Genomic DNA, 20,809 nt, shown 5'->3' on the forward strand with positions numbered 1-20,809 from the left:
TCATGAGGTCTAGGTCCTTACTTAATGCTCTAGTGTCCTTGCTTATTTTTTGTCTCATTGATCTGTCCATTGGTGAGAGTGGGATCTTGAAGTCACCTACTATATATGTATTTTCTCTAATGTCTGTTTTCAGGGTTGATAAAATAGTTTGATATATTTTGGTGCTCCTTTATTTGGGGAGTGTATGTTGATGAGTGTTATGCTTTCCTGATGTATTCTCCCATTACTCATAATGTAGTGACCATCTATGTCTCTTTTTATGTTTTTTAGTCTGAAGTCTTTTTTTATCTGCTATAACTATAGCTGTTCCTGCCTTCTTTTTTGGTCCATTTGCTTGTAGGATTGTTTTTCAGCCTTTTACTTTCAATCTAGGTTTATCTTTTGTAGTTAAATGTGTTTCCTATAGATAGCAGATTTTTTTTAAGATTTATTTATTTATGCATACAAGAACTCTGGTGACACAAGGCATTAAGTCACAACACTATGAAGCTATTCACAGCCACTGCAGCACAAGTTCAATCCCAGCCAGGGAGCTAACCCACATGGGTTCTGGTTTTTAACCCAGCCTTCTACTCTGTCTTTTTATTGATGAGTTTAGTCCATTTACATTTAGAGTTAATATTGATACACTGGCATCCTTATTTGCCATTTTGTTTGTCTTTCTGTGATTCTACTTATTACCTCATTCTGTTCTTCCCATTCATTCCTCTGTTGGTTTGGGCTTCAGGACTTCTTGTAGTATTTTTTGGAGTGGGAGTTTAGTAGTAATGAATTTCTGAAGATTCTGTTTTTCTGAGAGGTCCTCATTTTTCCTTCATAGAGGAAGGAGAGCTTTGCAGCATAAAGTCTTTTTGATTGACATCTGTTGACTGGGAGTTTGTAAATATGTCACTCCATTCTCTTCTTGCCCGTAGTGTTTCTTCGGAGAAGTCTGATGTCAGCCTGATTGGTTTTCCTTTATAGGTTATCTGTTTCTTCACCCTCATCATTTTCATTATTTTTCCTTGTCTTGGACTCTTGGAAACTACTATTACGTGTCTTGCTGTAGTTTTCCTTTCATTGTGGTAATTTAGTGTTCTTCTGGCTTCCTGTATATCTATTTTCATTTCCTTCTTCATGCTTGGGAAGTTCTCTTTGATTATCTCCTTGAATGGTTCCTTGCTCTCTCTCCTCATCTTCTGGGATACCTATGGCTCATATTTCCTTTCCTCATGGTATCAGTTCTCAAAGTGTCTCTTTATTCTCTTTCCTTTGTACTTCTCTTTCCTTTTCTTTTTTGGTTCTTTTTATGTCTGTATCTTCTAGAGTACTGATTTTACTTCCATTTCTTCTATTCTATTTTTGTGGCTTTCCCTAGAATTCTTAAGTTCCTCTACTAATCTTTGTATAGTCTCCACTTCCTTCAATTTCTCCTTAGGGATTCATTCTCATTCTTCAGTTCATGTTTACATTTTTTTCCCTTTCTATATTTTCTCTTAATTCTTTAGGTGTTTTCATTATGGCAATTCTGAATTCTTTTTCTGCCAGGCAACGATATTCTTCTATGTTCATATTATTGGGTTCTGGTGGTTGACTTACTTTCTGTGGTGTATTGTTCCCATAGGACCATTTTGACTGCCTGTACTTTTTTTCTTCCTATTGTTTGCCTTTTGCTTTACTCTATTCATAATGCCCCATTACCACTGGTGCTGGAGGGCATGACTGATTTTCTTGCTGAGACCTAGATGTGTCTGAGCCTGGTGTCTGAGCTGCTATGACTGATGAGTAGAAGTATAGGTGGGGGTACCTGTATTTTTCCCCTTCCACTGTCTTCAGCTATAAACCTACTCCAGATAGGTGGTAATTCCTGTCCATCTTCCCTGGGCACTGGGGGCTACCAGACTTGGGAGTTGGGGGGTGGGTTGGGGGGTGGGTTCCTGCAGTTCCCACTTGGGTGCACATCTGGGTGCTCTTTTATTGTGGTGGATATTGTTTTGAGCTGTGATTTGCTCCAGGAGCCCCTGCTTTTTCAGCCCCCACTATGTAGGATAAGACCTAAGGTCTTAGCCTGTGTTAGTCAAGAGTCTCATGTGAAGCATTGCACCTCCAGACACATGCTGAGGCCAAGTCCACTGGGAGGTGCTTGCAGGCTGGGTGGAATGTACTTTTCTGTTGAACTGCTAGGTCCCTCTAGGCATGTCTGTCACTTTCTGGAGTTGTCAGCTGTCTCAGAATCCTCCTGGCATCATGATTTCCAAGCTTTTTCTCCTCATTTTCAGCTAGGCAAAGTGGGCCGGCTGTGACTGGGAGAGGGGAGAAAGAGTCCAGATAGATGATTTTCTCTCCTCCCTTCCCTTGTCATTCCAACTTTTCCTCTGCTCCTGGGAAGATCATCAGTGTCACCCAACACGTCTGGGCCCCTCCAGGAACTCGCTATTTCTCCCTATTAGTTGCTTTTATGGGAGAACTTGATCTTAGCATCTCTTCGCCACTATTTTGGTGATCTAGTTTATAGATTTTGAGTCATGGTTAGAAGGCTTTCCCTATTACAAGGTTATAAAGGAATTCTCCCAAAATTTCTTATATACTTATGCTTTTTTACATTAAATATTTGATTCCCTTGGAATTTATCCTGGTGTCTTACCTAGATGTATAATCTATAACATGCCATCTTAATTACTCCAACTCTGAACTTAATCAAAATTTTTATTGTTCTGAAGCTGCATATGCTGACTATTGTTTCATCTCACTTCCATCCTACTCAGTTTCAAAAATTTGTGATCTGTCTCTCCATATAGCATATAGCGTACAGAAAAGAATCCTTTTATACTTGTGGTTTGGATTTGGGGGCAGAGGGATTGCTACTCTGCAAACAAAATCCTTCCAGAGTATGCTTTCAGACTTTTTTCAGGGTAGGAGGTATCAGAGCCCATATTTTATCGCATCAAAAATTGAAAGTCTAGAGACATAAAACAAAAAAATTTTAAATTCTCCAATATTCACCTCTATGTTTTTAACCAATATAATTCTGAAGGTATCACCTTCATCACAGAACAGATTGAACTCTTTTCCTGATTGTGTGACATGCTAGGGCATGACCTAAACCAGAACTTCATGGAAAAATTATTACTGTCCAATTATAAATTACAAAACTTTTCTTTACAAATGGCTACTCAGCTCACTATTAAGCAAAAAATCAGTAAGAAAATACAATCTTGGGCGGAGCAACATGGCGGCGAGGAGACACTGCGAGTAAGATCTCCCATTAAAAAAAGTTAATAGGGAGGAAAAGCGGCAGGTCCCAGTGAGAAGTGGGACACGGAAGATAAACGGGTGACGCCAGCAAACTGCCCGAAGAAGAAAGTGGCCATAAAAGAGGTCTAGAAGGGAGGGAAGCGCAGAACCCTGCTCCCCTCCCCCGCCCACAGAGGCGGCACTCTCCGACCGGCAGAGAGGAGGGAAACAACAAACCAAAACGGCCCACAAGAACAAACGACGCAGCAAGCGGGACTGTGAGTGGAAAGGAACTATTGCAGCCACCACACCCCGTGAACAGGAGCTGAGGCGAACCCTGCAGGATTCGCCGCGGCGGTGAGCGACCAGCTCCGGGCGCCATTAGAGAAGAACAAAGACCCCGGGAGACGCGCACACAGCCCGGGCTGCCGGTAAGCTGGCGCGGGAAAGCAGCGCGCTTGGCGCTCTTGAAAAGCAAGTGCAGACCGGGATCGCGGCTGCCCAGGTCCCCGCGCCTGCGACCTAGGCTTGGGAGACGACCTAGGCTTGCGGGGAGATGCGCGGAGGTCCTCACTGAGGTGAAGGTCCCTCCCTGAGTGAGCAGGAACCAGGCTTCCAGGCACAGGAGCGGTGCAAAAGGCGCCATTCCCGCGCCACTGAACTGGGCTACAGCCCGGGTCCTGGAACTGAGGGCTTTGGAACTGAGACCAGGGGCACGAAATTAGGGGCGTGGGTTCCCCACGACGGTGGGGCACAAGGCAGACACAGCACCCCAAAGCCGTTGAGGTGTACCCTACCATCCCCGCTCTGCTCCCTGTCCCACGGGGTGGAAAATCAGCTCCCCAAGGGCTCTAGGAGAGATCTCTGGCGCCACCTAGCGACTTGAAGCCAGCACAGGCTCCTGAAGGAGCTAGTGGCCAGCTGGGGAGTTAGCCCACACCGGGCCCCTTCCAAACAAGTAGTCTGAGCCCACAGGGAGAGCAAGCACCCACAGCCGGGGCAGACCAGGCGCGCAGAAGAGTGTGCCTGAGACTGGACGCACAGGGAGTGTGTCCCACATCACCATTTTAGAACAGGGACATTTCTTCAGTAAAGACTACCTGCACAAGGCTTCCTCAGGAGCCAGAGGTGAGCAGGGGAAGTTCGCCCACACCAGACCCCCTCTGGCCTGCAGTCCAAGCCCAGAGGGGGAACAGGAACCCACCGCTGGGGCAGACCAGGCGCACAGGGGAGTGTGTCCCCACATCGGCATTTTAGGACAGGGACCTTTCTCCAATAAAGACTGCTTGAAACTGACAGATGACTCCTGGAGGAACCAGAGGGGAGCAGAGAAGCCCACCCAAGATGCCGGCCAGTCCCATCAACACAGTGTCCCAACGCATACGGCAAATTAGAAAACAGACAGTAGGGAGGAGAAGAACCACACGCAACCTAGCAACTCTCCAGAGAAAAAGCACACCACAAAAAGAAAACCAGCCCCCAGATTGCAACGACAGTAACTTGGAAGAACTTCTGAGCCTTCCAGAAAGAGAATTTAAAATTGCCGTGATTAAAAAACTGACAGAAGTCATAAAGGAAAACAATGATAAGGGAAAAATAATCAACGATCAGAAGAATGAAATTGAGTCCCTAAAGAGGGAAGTAAAAGAAATGCAGGAGATCAAAGAATTAGTGGAAGAACTAAAGAATTCTGGGAAAAGCAATGAAAGCAGAATTGATGAAATGGAAGAACGAATAAGTGCTCTTGAAGACACAGAAATAAAAAGAACCCAAAACAGAAAAGGAAAGAGAAGTACGAAGGAAAAAGAATGAAGAAAGACTTCGGGAACTATCTGACTCCATGAGGAAAGGAAATATAAGAGTTATAGGAATACCAGAAGGAGAGGAGAGAGAAGTAGGAACAGAGAAAATATTCAAAGAGATAATTGAAGAGAACTTCCCAAATGTGAAGAAGGAGCTGAAAATTGATATACAAGAAGCAAGAAGAACACCAAACTTCCACGACGAAAGGAAAAATACAGCAAGACACATAATAGTAAAGCTCCCTAGAATCCAGGACAAGGAAAAAATAATGAAGCTGGCAAGAGGGAAGAAACAGATAACATTCGAAGGAAAGCCAATCAGGCTGACATCAGACTTCTCCGAAGAAACACTACGGGCAAGGAGAGAGTGGAGGGACATAGTCAACAGACTCCAAGAAAACAGATGCCAACCAAGAATACTCTATCCCGCAAAGCTCTCCTTCCTCTTTGAAGAAAGAATATGGACCTTCCCAGACAAACAGAAACTCCGGAATTTCATTGCAACTAAACCCCCACTCCAAAAAATACTACAAGGAGTCCTAAAGCCAGAACCTCAGAGGGACGAATAACAATGAAAGAAGGCCAAAAAAAAAAAAAAAGTTATTAAAAGAATAAATAAATAAAATCAAAGGAAAGACAAACACAATGGCAAATACAGATGTTAACATATCAATATTAACTCTAAATGTAAATGGACTAAACTCTTCAATAAAAAGACACAGAGTTGCAGCCTGGATTAAGAAACAAAACCCAACCTTTTGCTGTCTCCAGGAAACACATTTAGCTACAAAAGATAAAAATAGGCTCAAAGTTAAAGGATGGAAAACAATCCTACAAGCAAATGGACCAAAAAAGAAAGCAGGAACAGCTATACTTATATCAGATAAAACAGATTTCAAACTCAAAAAGATAAAAAGAGACCCCAATGGTCACTACATTATGATCAAGGGGACAATACTTCAAGAAGAAATAACACTCATTAACATATACTCACCAAACGAAGGAGCACCAAAATATATCAGACAACTGTTGTCCTCTCTGAAAACAGACATCAGAGAAAACACATACGTAGTGGGAGACTTCAACACACCACTATCAACAATGGATAGATCAACAAGACAAAAAATAAGTAAAGAAACCAAAGCTCTAAATAAGGACCTAGAGCAATTGGGCTTAACAGACATCTATAGAACACTAAACCCCAAAAAAACGGAGTACACATTTTTCTCAAGCGCACACGGATCATTCTCCAGGATCGATCACATACTGGGGCACAAGACAAACATCAACAGATACACCAAGATTGAAATCATATCAACCATCTTTTCTGACCATGAAGGCATCAAACTAGAAATAAACCATAAAAAGAAGGCAAGGAACTTTCCTACCTCATGGAGATTAAAAACCACACTACTGGAAGACCACTGGACTAATGAGGAGATCAAAGAAGAAATTAAAAATTTTTTGAATTGAACGACAAGGAGGACACCAATATCCTAAATGTATGGGATGCAGCAAAAGCAGTAATAAGAGGAAAATATATAGCAATAGAAGCTCACATCAAGAAACAAGAAAGAACTCAAAGAAACCTAATCTCGAAGCTCAAAGATCTAGAAAAAGAACAACAAAAAAACCCCAAAACCAGTAGAAGAAAAGAAATAATAAAAACCAAAGCAGAAATAAATGAAATTGAAACTAAAAAAACAATCCAAAAGATCAATGAAACCAAAAGCTGGTTCTTTGAAAAAATCAATAAAATAGACAAACCCCTAGCCAGGCTCACAAAGGAAAAAAGGGAGAAAGCACAAATAAACAGGATCATCAATGAAAGAGGAGAAATCACAACGGACACAGCAGAAATCAAAAGAATAATCAGTAACTACTATGAACAGTTATATGGAAACAAGTTTAACAATCTAGAGGAGATGGACAAATTCCTACAACTCTACAATCACCCAAAGCTAGATAAAGAAGAAATAGAACACCTAAACAGACCAATTACAATTAGCGAAATTGAAATGGTAATCAAAAACCTCCCCAAAAACAAAAGCCCAGGACCTGATGGATTTACAAATGAATTCTACCAAACATTCAGAGACGAATTAGTGCCTATCCTTCACAAACTCTTCCAAAAAATTGAGAAGGAAGGGACAATACCAAACACGTTCTATGAAGCCAACATTACACTAATACCAAAACCGAACAAGAACAACACAAAAAAGGAAAACTACAGGCCAATCTCCCTAATGAACACTGATGCAAAAATCCTCAATAAAATTTTAGCCATCAGAATCCAACAATGTATCCATAAGATAATTCACCACGACCAAGTAGGATTCATTCCAGGGGCACAAGGATGGTTTAACATCCGAAAATCAATCAACGTTATCCAACACATCAACAAAAAGAAATATAAAAACCATATGATAATATCAATAGATGCTGAGAAAGCTTTCGACAAAGTGCAACACCCATTCATGATAAAAGCCCTTGAAATTCTTGGGATACAAGGAACATACCTCAACATCATAAAGGCCATCTATGACAAGCCAACAGCCAGTATCATTCTCAATGGTGAAAAGCTGAAAGCAATTCCATTAAGATCTGGAACAAGACAAGGATGTCCACTCTCACCACTGCTTTTCAATATAATACTGGAAGTCCTAGCCAGGGCAATAAGACAAGAGAAAGACATCCAAGGAATCCAAATAGGAAAAGAAGAAGTCAAACTATCACTATTTGCAGACGATATGATATTATACATAGAGAACCCCAAAAACTCCACAGAAAAGCTAATTCAACTCATCAATCAGTTCAGTAAAGTGGCAGGATACAAAATCAACACGCAAAAGTCAGTAGCCTTCCTATACACAAACAATAAATCTGAAGAAGAAGAAATCAAAAAAACCATCCCTTTTGTTATTGAAACAAAAAAAATCAAATATTTGGGAATAAATCTAACAAAAGAGGTAAAGGACCTATACAAAGAAAACTATAAAACACTGTCAAAAGAAATAGAAGAAGACACAAAGAAATGGAGAGACATCCCCTGCTCGTGGATTGGAAGAATAAACATTATTAAAATGGCCATCCTTCCAAAAGCAATATACAGATTCAATGCTATTCCAATCAAAATTTCAATGTCATTCTTCAAAGAAATAGAACAATTATTGATAAAATTCATATGGAATCACAAAAAACCCCGAATAGCCAAAGCTCTCCTGAAAAAAAAAGAAGGGAATGGAGGCATCACACTCCCAGACTTCAAACTATACTACAAAGCCATAATCATCAAAACTGCATGGTATTGGCACAAGAACAGACATACAGACCAATGGAATCGAATAGAAAATCCAGAAATAAACCCACAGATTTATGGTCAACTAATCTTTGACAAAGGAGCAAAGACTATGCATTGGAGCAAAGAAAGTTTGTTCAATAAATGGTGCTGGGAAAACTGGGTCGCTACATGCAAAAGAATGAAGCTTGACCACTACCTCACACCATACACAAAAATCAACTCAAAATGGATTAAAGAACTAGACATAAGACCTGAAACCATAAAATATATAGAAGGAAATATAGGCGAAACACTACGTGATTTGCACATCAAAGACATCTTTACAGACACATCACCCAAAGCAGTGATAGTGAAGGCAAAGATAAACAGCTGGGACTACATCAAATTAAAGAGCTTCTGCACAGCAAAAGAGACAATAACAAAAACAAAGAGAAACCCACCAACTGGGAGAACATTTTTGCACCCAACACTAATGATAAAGGGCTGATCACAAAAATCTGCAAAGAGCTGATGAGACTCAACAACAACAAAGAAAATAATCCAGTCAAAAAATGGGCAGAAGAGCTAAAAAGAAACTTCTCTGAAGAGGAAATGCAAATGGCCAACAGGCATATGAAAAAATGTTCAACATCACTTGCCATCAGGGATGCAAATCAAAACTACCATGAGATACCATCTTACACCAGTGAGAATGGCACATATTAAAAAAACTAGCAACAACAAATGTTGGCGAGGGTGTGGAGAAAAAGGAACTCTTCTGCACTGTTGGTGGGAGTGCAAACTGGTCCAACCACTGTGGAGAGCTGTGTGGAGATTTCTGGACCTACTAAACATAGAGCTTCCATATGATCCAGCAATTCCACTCCTAGGTATTTACCCAAAGGACACAGAAACATCAATTCCAAAGAACACCTGCACCCCTATGTTTATAGCAGCACTGTTTACAATAGCTAAGCTTTGGAAACAACCCAAATGCCCAAAAATAGATGACTGGATCAAGAAGATGTGGTACATATATACCATGGAATATTACTCAGCATTCAAAAAAGATAAACTCATGCAATTTGCAGCAACATGGATGGCGCTGGAAGGGATCATGCTCAGCGAAATAAGCCAAAAAGAAAAAGAAAAATACCGGATGGTCTCACTCATAGCAGGAATCTAGAAAACTTAAATAAGGGACCAGGAAAATGAATAACTATAAGAAAGTGAAAATCAAAATCAACAAAAAACTATGAACCAGAGACACTTTTTGGGGGGCGGGGGCGGGAGGGGAGGGATTGGGGTCAGAATGGGGGCACTGCAATTGTATGGGGAATATAACAATAAAATTTATTATTAAAAAAAAAAAAAGAAAATACAATCTTAGGACCAAGATAGTGACAGAGTGACAGAGGAGATCTTTGCTTTGTTCCCGAGAGCATCATGTAACAGTGCCCCAGAGAGACACTAATACCTAAGAACCCCATGGTATGGAGCAAAACTGGAATATCCACTGGACATTGGATGTCAAAATAGACTGTGGAAAGACAGAAAGGAGAGTCATGTTTCATTAAACAGAACGTAGAAGGAAAGAAATGCCTATAGGCTGTGGTCTAAGACTGGTGGATACATCAGCAGGCTGTCAGCTCAATCACGGGCTGTAGAGAATGGAGACGTAAATGGAGCAGAGGCACACACCATTGAGTAAGAGAAACACCTTTGAAGAAGCTGGAGGTCTCCATACATGCTTGACCACCAGTAAGGAAAGCAGACATTGTACTCTGGATTGGACTCCCCTCCCCCCATGCCTTGGGATTGGAACTAACATTATGAAACACAGCAGCATTGCAAAGAAAATGCACAGTCTAGGACTGGAACCCCAGAGAGGAGGAATATATGGGGTGCCACAAACATGAGCCAGTCCTCTTCCTTAGTACATTCATTCAACACCAGTGGCTGGAACCCTGCAGACCTGTCTCCCACCCTCTGATTCAACAAATGCAATATTAAATCTCTGGGCCTAAAGAGCCAGCAAAGATAAAAAGCTAAAAGTAAATAAAATCACAGCACCACCTGCTAGAAAATTAAAAGTCATTCAACTCTCTAAGTTACTGCTACAGATACTAAAAAAAAAAAAAAAAAAAACAGGAAATCCAAAAAAGCAAAACAGGCAGCGATAAAACAAAACATGGAAACTTGAGACTTCAAATGAATGTGACATCACAAGTAGAGAACTCTCCTAAATACAACCAAAAGTAATGGAAGATATTACCTCCCTATCAAATAGAGTTCAAAATTGCTATCATTTAAAAAAAAACAAAATCAAAGAGTTGGAAGAAAATTCAGAAAGTAGTATCTGGGGGTAATAACACTTTGGTCACAGCAAAAGAAAGTACTAATGAAAGAAGAGTTATCAAAAAATTAAATAGAAAATAAGAGTCAAAAAATAAAAATTTTAAGTATCTAACATGTATGTGTCAAGTTAGTCACAATGAGAAGGTCTAACTTACATCTGCTTGGAGTCCCACAATGAAGAGAGAAATGTGTTAAAGAAAATGCTGGAAAAGACAATGGCTAACAAATGTACAGAACTGATGGAAGATAATAATCCACAGAATCCAGGGGACCACCAAATCCCAAGCAAGACAAATAAAATATATTCAAATATAACATAATAAAACTATACAAAACCAAATATAAAGAGAAAAATCAAGAGAGCAGGCAGAGAAGATAAAAGACGAAATTTTTTTTTTTTAAAGAACAGCAAAAAGACTGACATTTAAGTCCTCAAAAGCTACAATGGAAACCAAAGACAAGAGAATAATAATATGCTGAGAGAAAACACCTACTCAATCTAAAATTCTATAACCACTAAAATATCTCTCAAGAAAGATGGTGAAATGAAGGTTAAAGAGCCAAGACACAAGAAGATAAAACATAAACAAAATTTAGTAAAATTTAATTATATAAAACAGTAATAATAGGGCAGTACCACTATCATCTAGTGAAGTTAAAAATAGAAAATGAAATACCAGAACAATTAATGTATAAATTGGGAACACGGTAAATGGAATTCAAGTATTTTGAAGTCTTTATATGATCTGTGAGTACAGTAAAGTTCTGTTCAACTTTAGATTCATGGTAATAAAGACTGCATGTTAAGGATTACACTTCTACATAGGAAGTAGTATCCTGAAGCAAGCCAATACTCCTGCTGAAATAGCTAAAGAAACTGGAAACTCAACCAATGTTTCCACAGATATATGTTGCCTAAAGATACTTGCTGATTTTGTTACTCAGGACAAGAAGTTGAAAATCTGAAATTTGTCCAAGCAGAGAGAGTTATTGTTAGAAACTAGCAAAGGTTTTAAAGATCTCACAGGACTGAATACCACGGGAACCTCAAAAGCTGTTTTCCTTCAAGACATCTGCCAAATTTTGAAACTATGAGAGGCTTTAGCACAAAATCTATGCTTTCTAAAGCTAAGCAGAAAATACTGGAAAAGGAAAGCAGAGTTTCTAGCAGCCTTATGGTGCCAAGATGATAAGGACTAGTATTCAGGATATGAGGAGAAGCATGACCATACCAGACTCTCAGTGCCCTGAAAGGCTGCACCCAAGGCATAGGGGCAAACCAAAAGTAAACTAACCCTTATTCAAAACACCTAGCACAGAAAAGGAAAATATAATCATCTGGAAAGTCTACAATGTTTTACATACAATAGCTGACATTCAATCAGAAATTACTAGGTATGTCAAGATACACTAAGACTTAAGATAATGTACCTTTCTTTTATAACACAACTTATATCTTATAGAAGCTTCAAGTCATTATCTGAAAGACCAATGAAAATAATTCTGTACCTATGAAAATTTTCCATTAACAGAGTGGCAAATAAGGATTTTTCTTTATTTCTAAATTCTCTGCTACGGGGCCTCCCTGGGGACCTACGGGTTAAATCTCAGTGCTAATCACCAGTATGGCCTGAGTTCAATCTCTGGGCAGGAAGCTAACCCACACAGGGCGCAGCAGACTTCTCCTGTCTTAACTGCTGATCCCCTTAGCAGTGTATTTCAGTAAATCCACTTGTTCTGCACCCCACTCTGTCTCTGATGAATCCTCTCTGCCCCGCCACCCTGTACCTCTAGCCTACACCCCAGATCTTGTACACAAAATAAACATGTATTTATTTTTTAAAAAGTAATTTTTATACTTCTCTAGATATTAATTATAATTACATAATTCTTATTATTGCCTATAAAGAACATACATTAAATCCTACTTATTACACATACATTTACTTATCAGCACTAATTTTTACACCGTTTCTTTAAATATTTTCACTTGAGAATGTAATTACAGTAAGAACAGAGTTACAAGACTAACTTCCCAATCCAATACCTTATGTGCTTTCTTTCCAATTTCCATAAAACTTGTATTTTTTCCTCACTGCATCTTTTGTTTTTCACATATTTGGAAAACTATAAATCTCATCAACTGAATAGCATTTATTATTTAATTAAATTATGAATGCCTGGAATTTTTAATACCTTCAACTAATTGCCAAGAATTTGTTGTTTTTTAACATGAGAAAATCAGAAATTAAGCTTAATGAAAGCTATTAAAATAGTCCAAACTCAATCTCTAACTACTATGAAATAATATGCTATCATCTTAATATGTCTTTATTTTTTCTCTTTACTTTTAAGATGTATATTTGTAACAGAATTACACCCCTTAAAATTATAATGTAAGGTCACGTGAAATTAGATATGTGAAGAATCATAGGGTTTTCAAAGACTATTAGATCCTAGTTTCTTTAACTACAAAGCTTTGCACAATATAAATCTTAAGGTGTTTTTCATTCTGTGCATGCTTATATACCCAACTAACTAAATGGCTATTGCATTATTACAACAAAAATTTCAGTTAGTTAAAACAATAGTATAAGTACTTACTAAATTAAGTGTTCTATCAGACTTTCAAGTGATAGGCTATATTTGCACAATCAGGCATGGAATAAAAAATATAAAACATTCATAGACATGCAAATGTCTTCATAAATATAAGTACATATTAAGTATAGGTACACATTAAATATAAAGTACATATTATTCACATTAAGTATAAGCACGTATCAGAATATGTCACTTAATTGTGTAAATTAAAACATTCAATTAGTGAACCTGGAAAATCCTGACAGTACAATAATAAGTCATATGAGCACTGACAATGAGAAGCAAGTAACCTTTACACTACATGCAAATATGGGACCTTTGTACATTTGACTACCCGGATACATGAAAGCAATTTCTGTTTGGATAAAAGAAAAATGGTGTTAATAATCAAAGCGTAGGCTTACCTTGTAAAAATTCCTCCTTGCAAGCAATGAAGTAGGAGTAAACTACACTGACTTTCTTGACCAGATTTCTTTAAATCAGCCTTAAACCAAGAATAACTAAAACACTGGACAGCAAGTGTTCCAAAGAGCATAAAACTTATTGTTAAAGCACCAAAAACATTTTGTTCTTCTTGGAAAAACTTGACAGAAACCCAGATATCCACAATTAAATCAATTGTATAGATTATAAAACCAATAGCTGACAATATAAAATTCTTCTTAGTATACTTCATTATGAATCACTATAGCTGCTGGCTATCTACTTTCTTTTCTCATACAAAAAGGAAAAGAATGCTAGAACAAATATTAGTGCATCCTTTGGTATAAGACTGAAATGTAATATCTACTCCTTAAATCTATTTAGATGAATAAATATTATGAAATTGGAAGGCTAAAAACCTAAATGACTAATTTTAATTTTCTTTTCTAAATCTCTTAATCCAGATCCAGTGTTACAAGACTTTATTCCATCTTCAGCTTCACAACGATCTTTGTTACAGATGACAACACCTAAAATTAAACATATATATGCAAGATTTTAAAAATGTTGAGTAAAATACTAAAAATCCTAAGACATGACTTTATCCAAGCTCTACTTTTTCTAAAAATAATATATTACTACTAAATATAGTTCTTATAATAATAGCTTTGGGAAATAGCTTTGGTGAAATAATAGCTTTGGGAAAATAAATAAATCAGAAATATACTTACTAGTTGACAAATTCCTCTTAGACTATTATCCTTTAAAAAACAGAACCCAGGGCCTCCCCGGTGGCGCAGCGGTTGAGCGCTGGGTTGCGAAGCTGCCCGCAGCTTCTGCAGCGCTGGTTCCATCCCCCGCTGCCCGGGGAGGGTCCCGCATGGCGCGCAGACCTCTCCTGCCACCCGCTGCTCCCCTCAGCAGTGTACTTCGTCCATCTGCCTGTTCTGCTCGCAGCTCTGGCTCTGGTGAATTCTCTCACCCTCCCGACTTCTGACTGTACCCAGTGCTTATATAAATAAATAAATAAATAAATCTTAAACAAAAAAACAGAACCCACTTGCAAAGATACTTATCACAGGATCATTTATAAAGGGAAAAATTTGGAAAAAATCTAAATTCGACAACATAAGGAATTGGTAAAGTAAATAACGGAAGATTCATAAAATATTACAAAGTTATTAAAAATATATTTGACAAAGGTGCAATAGCTTTGAATATTCTTTATTTTTGGTTCAGTAATTCCATTTAGAAATCAAGCCTAGAGAAATGCAAATTTTCGCAAAAATATCTGCTCTCTGTAGAACCATTTTCATAACAGTAAAAAATTAAAAACTACTTGAGACAATTGAGAGGTCTAATTCAATAAATTATAGTACATCTATCCTTTAAGTATACTATTTTTTGTTTAGTTTTAAAATATGCATATACTGGCATATTACATAATTTCTTTAAAGCAATTGCAAATGATCCTTTTCCAATAGCTGGAGAAAATATCTAGGCTACTAAGATAGCTAACATTTACTTAGCATTATGTGTCAGGAACTGAACTGAATGTTGCATATAAAATTACAAAGTGCCTCCATTTTATTCTTAGATCAAATTGAGGAGATAGCTATTGCTATTATCATCCCTATTTAGTGAATAGGACCGAATGCAATCACCAGGCAAGACCTGTCTGACTCAAGTATTTTTTTTTTTATTTTCCTAATTGCCAAAATTTCATATAAAACCCCAAAATTTTCACTGCCTGGATGAGGCACATTCTGTCAAGTTCACCACAGTAACTAGTCACCCCACTTCAGTCACTTAACAGCTGGATTCCAATGCTAATGCAGCTACCTACTAATTTGGTGTCCTTAAATGTGTTCTTTTACCTTCCTATGCCTTGTTTTCTTCATTTGAAATGTAAAGAAAATAATTGTATAATATAAACCTCACAGGGTTGTTAAGAAGGATAATGCATATAAATGCAAGTAGAAAAGTACTTGGCTGACAATTGGGGTTCAATAAATGTTAGTTATCATTACTACTTTGTCTGCTTGCCTGGTCCCTGTAAGCATCTGAGTTTGCAGTCTCTGACAACTTCATTTTAGATAATGTTAAGTAAAAAACACTATGATACAATCTCAAAGCTTTGAAAATGCAATGGAAATGGAAAAATGTTAACCATGGTTTTATCAGGTGAATTAATGATATTATAAATGAATTTTTTCATTTTCCTCATTCTGTCCCATATGCATGGACTAAATTGTTTCCCCCCAAAATTCATATGTTGAAATTCTAACTCCGTGGGACTATGTTTAGAGATAGGCCATTGAAGAGGTAATTAAGGTTAAAAAAAAAAGAACACACCCTAATCCAGTTAACACTGGTATCCTTACAAGAGGAAGTGACCCAGATAACTATCTCTCCTTCTTAGCCCTAACACAGAGGAAAGGCCATGTGTGGATACAGTAAGAAAGCAGCCATCTGCAACCAAATGAGAAACCTCACCCAAAACCAATCCTGCTGGCACCTTGATTTTGGACTCCCAGACTCCAGAACTGTAAGAAAAAAAATTCCTGTTGTTTAAGCCATTAGTCTGTGGTATTCTGTTATATCAGCCTAACTAGACTCACACCTTATGTGTTCTATAAAGGACATTTACTTACTTTAAGAACCAGAAGGTAAGTGTTACTAAAATTACACACAAAGAATATTTATGGGGTTCTTGTCATTTTATCATTTATAAGTATTTTGTTCGTCTTTAGAATAAGATTAAAAGTCATTTCACTCTTCTTACAGAAAAAAAATGTTCATAATCACTACTTTTCCTTGTCAAGAATATGAACAGGATGGACAAAAAAATTTTAATCAAGTTTTCCAGTCTAGCAGGTCATGAATTTCTCTACAGCAGATTTCTTATCTTAAAATTAAAGATATCATGCCCAATGTAAGCAGGGAGTTTAGGGAGATGAGATAAGTCAAAAGTCTGTTCTACTGAATTCACGGGGTATTTACTAAGAACCCACTATGTGCTGCTTTAGGCTCCTGAGGTTTTTTGTTTGTTTGTTTAAAGATTTATTTACTTATACAAGAACTGGGGTACAGGCCAGAGATGCGGAAGGTGAGAGACGACCAAAGACACTGCTGAGGGAGCAGCAGGCGAGACAGGAGAGGTCTGCTGCGCTGGGAATCTCCCTTGCTGGCTGGGAATTGAACTGGTGCCGCACTCAACACACTGTACCACCAGGGAGGCCACTAGGCTCCTGGGTTTTATAAAGAGATGAAAATCCCTGCTCTTTTGGAACTTACATTCTAGAAGACAAAGACTGTCAATTGACAATAAAAATAATAAATAAGTAAATCAAATGTTATATTTAAAGGTGCTAAGTGCCAGGGAAAAACACAGAGCACATTAAAGGAGATCAAGAGTTGAAGTGCAGGCACATCATGGGTTGTAATTTTCCTAGAATGGTCAACGGAAGGTCTCATTGAGGTGGCATTTGAATAATGAAGTCAGTCAAATGGATATCACAGGGAAGAGCTTCCCAAGTAGAAGAAATAGCTAATTTGAAAGTTTAATGGAGTACATTTTGACTTCGTCCTCTAGAAACAAAAGTTCCACAAAATAATCAGTAAAGATTCCTTAGATGGCTATGCTGGATGTGTTTAAAGGTATCCAAGTAATAGTCAAACATTATTCTTTAAAATGCAACTTCTTAAGCTTTATAATTCAGGGGAAAAAATTGCATATATAGCAGAAAATTGATAATAATAGCTACCATTTCCAAGTGTTTACTACATGTGAAATATTTTACATATGTTATTTCATTTAATCCTTACAAATCCCTAAGAGAAGGGACTGGCCCCTACTATTGACCCCATTATTACAGATCAGGAAACTGAAACATACAGTTATTGTGTATTAGGTGTATTATCTTCAATGAGTAAACTAATTTTTTCTTAAAATTACAAAGTGTAATGCCTGGGCATTCCATGTGCTTAATCATTCTCTCTACAAAGAAATTTTCCTTTAACTGGGATAGACAAGGAAACATCAGCAATTTTCATGTTTTGTGAGATGGAAAAAATAATCTCTAAGAAATTATAAACTGCATTATTGGCAGAACATCAGACTCAATAGACTAATCTAACAACTTCTATATGCCTAGTTTAGTAAGGCAGAACATAATGCCAACTGGAAAGAAACCTGTATAGCTACGTAATAAATAAAGCGGCTCTCATGAAAATGGCTGATAGTTCTTTCAATTCTCAGTTGTATAACATGTACAAAGGTTAGTTCATCCCTACCCCTATAGATGATCGCTGTTCTAATGCCATCTCAGAAGAAATTACGCCACCTACAAAAATCTAACTTAAAATGAGACTCATGACACTTCTTATCAGGACAGTTTTAACCGAATTTCATTCAGATGTCACCCCAGCTTCCTGGCTATCTGGCTGCCGTCAAAATACATAACCTTTGCACGCTGCACAGATGTCTTCACAGCACGGCAGATCTCTGAAGTAAAAACTAGCAAATGTTCAACTGTAGACCAAATTTAACAAACAAAATGTAGACTTACTTGCCCAATATAAAATGCCTTCTTTAATGTAAAGTCCCGTCCAGAAAATCTTCAGCCTGGTTGTCTTTTATTTCTTCTTCACTGAAGACAAGCATAGTTAAAGGGCATGTAAACCTTTCAGATCGAATACTAAAATGAAACTGAAATCATCCATTAGTCATATGTGGGATTTTCTAATCTAGTGATAAGAGTCTTATTATTGTGACTACAACACACCCCTTTGTAACTACTCCATTGGGGGAAGGAACAATATGCCTCCTGTAATAGACTGACTAGTGTATTTTACTATACTTTTCAATTAAGTTCTAAGAAAATACAATTTACCAACAGCATATTCAAGTGGTAACAATCCATGCTTAAAGATTCTTGAAAATGAAATACTCTGATAAAGAAATTACTTATCATTAACTTAGCCTTACCTACTTTTTCAAACTATAAATCTTCTTAAATCCTATGCCTCAAGAACATGACTGTTGGTTTCTGTTCTCAAAATAAACAGTTCTATTTCCAAGCCTTTGCTTGAGGTTATGTACTGTCTAGAATGACCTTGCATCGCCATTTACCTGATGAAGTTCTAGCAGCAATCTTTTAAGAATCAGCACACAACACACCCCTTTAAGCTTTCCCAGATCTTCCCAAATTGATTATCTTCTTCCTCCTTACAGTCCCATTATTTTAGTTATACCTCTCTTAGATTTACCATCAGATGTATGTTTCCTTCCTGGTGATGTGTCTCTAGAAAGTCAACTATCTTACTCATTTTTAACAAGCACACCTAATGCCCCAAAAGGGGTGCTGGCTGGGGCTAGTGGATACGTTCTATATCTCTCTGGGGGTTGTGGTTACACACCGTTGTCATAACTGGGTGAGTGATCACAGGACTTGTGCAATTTTTTCTAGATAAATTGTAACTTCAGTTGTTGTTTTTTTAAATGAGAGTAAGTAATTAATACTTCTACTGGGGTAGTTAAAGCTCAACAGATTAGAAAAGACTTCTTAGAGAGTAGATCCCTTATATTCCCTCCACGAGACCAACTTTGTTCTCTGGGCAGGCAGGTAGCACAAGGAAGGAGAAGCAAGCTTCCTGAATTGGGCCCGGGTGGAGGCGAATGTTAGTGCAAACATCCAAGAAAAAGGCTTCCAGCTCCCTCACGCGGGCAAGTCTCCAAATCTTCGTTTTTCGTTTGTAAAATGGCATAAAAAGCGCCTCCCTCTTAATATTGTGAGGATTAAATGAGATAGCTTGGGGAAAAATACTTCACAGCGCAAAAGCGCTAAGTAATCATTAGTGACCACTATTATTAAAAAAAAAAAAAAAAGCAACTGGTGACGACACACACACATACACACCCACCGCCAAAAAATCCCGAGCACAAATCCTTCCTAACCTGCCTGCCCCTTCCTCGCTTTGCCTCAAGCACACCCAAGTTAAAATTTCTCTCACCCACTTGAACTCGCCTGCCCGGACTCAAACTCCTGTGAAAGACCCGGACCTGTGCCAGGGGAGGCGCCCGGCGGGCCCAATCCAGCTTCGCCTCACGCCGCCCCAGCCACGCGCACGCAAAGTTCCCCGCTCCGCTGCCAGCCAGGTGAGAGCGGCGTCACGTGACCGCTGGTCGCGCCCCCGCCCGCGCCCCCGCCCGCGCCCCGCCCCCGCCCCCGCCCGCGCCCCCGCCCGCGCCCCCGCCCGCGCCCCCGCCCCCGCGGGCTGGCGCTGCGTCACGAGGCCCCGCCCCCCGGCCTAGTTGCTCCTTCCGCGCTCGGCTCGCCCGGCACGCTGCGTGCCCGACGGCGGCTGGGGCGGAGATGGCTGCCTCCCTGCAGCGCATCGAGCGGCTGTCCAGTCGAGTGGTGCGCGTCCTGGGCTGTAACCCGGGCCCCATGACCCTGCAGGGCACCAACACCTACCTGGTGGGGACCGGCCCCAGGTAAACGTCTCTCCTTCCCCCCAACATACACAGCGGCCCGGGGGATCATGGAGCTGGGGCTCGGATAACTGCCCGCCGCTGGCGGAGGGGCTCCGCGCGGGCAGCCGGGCGCGGTGTCCGCCCGCCGGGCACCCCTACCCAGGACTGCCCGCAGTCTCTGCGATTCCCGGTCGCCCCTAAATCACTGTGGGGGGGGTAACCTCTCTAACTTACAAATGGCTAAGGAAGGAGAAATAATGAGCAGAAGAAGGGAAAAAAGCACCTTGTTTTTGAAACCAGATGTCCTTTGCTGATGTTTGAATGCCGGTTAAGCGCATTTGAGAAATTAGGATCGGCTGGAGTGAGGAATCCAGGGAAGCATTGACTTTGTCTGCTGACCTTTTGCTTTTTACTGGTGTTTTGCCTGAGCATTAACTTCTCTTCACAAAAGCAGGTTGTGCTGAGGCCCTTTTCTTAACTAGGCAGCAGAGGGCAGGATTCCCCTGCTTCCACATTGTTCAAATCTGTGAAACCCAAGAGAATCCTCAAGCTCTTGGAAAAGAGGAGCTGACTGACCAGTTTTGTCGACGTCGTCGTGATTTTTTACCTCATCTACTTTGCGAATAGAATAATCTATCAGTATTTGTAACA

The 20,809-nt window shown here is 39.3% G+C and overlaps 2 protein-coding genes across 2 annotated transcripts in view; one reads left to right on the forward strand and one right to left on the reverse strand.

Moving 5' to 3' along the window:
* The window catches only part of XKR9 (XK related 9), an 87,476-nt gene that overhangs the window by 22,745 nt on the left and 43,922 nt on the right, over nucleotides 1-20,809 (reverse strand). Inside the window, exons 5-7 of the mRNA XM_054692191.1 lie at nucleotides 18,252-18,332; nucleotides 16,177-16,226; nucleotides 13,662-14,210 (exon numbers count right to left, since the gene is read on the reverse strand). Of these exons, the coding sequence (XP_054548166.1) occupies nucleotides 13,662-13,933 (272 nt within the window). The 5' untranslated portion in view covers nucleotides 13,934-14,210; nucleotides 16,177-16,226; nucleotides 18,252-18,332. The remainder of the gene's footprint in view (nucleotides 1-13,661; nucleotides 14,211-16,176; nucleotides 16,227-18,251; nucleotides 18,333-20,809) is intronic.
* Nucleotides 19,992-20,809, forward strand: part of LACTB2 (lactamase beta 2) — a 28,945-nt gene continuing 28,127 nt past the window's right edge. Inside the window, exon 1 of the mRNA XM_037505470.1 lies at nucleotides 19,992-20,179. Coding sequence (XP_037361367.1) covers nucleotides 20,058-20,179 — 122 coding nt within the window. The 5' untranslated portion in view covers nucleotides 19,992-20,057. The remainder of the gene's footprint in view (nucleotides 20,180-20,809) is intronic.

The sequence above is a fragment of the Talpa occidentalis genome, unplaced genomic scaffold, assembly GCF_014898055.3.
Source record: "Talpa occidentalis isolate TD23 unplaced genomic scaffold, MPIMG_talOcc4v2.1, whole genome shotgun sequence".
Classification (NCBI taxonomy): Eukaryota; Metazoa; Chordata; class Mammalia; order Eulipotyphla; family Talpidae; genus Talpa; species Talpa occidentalis.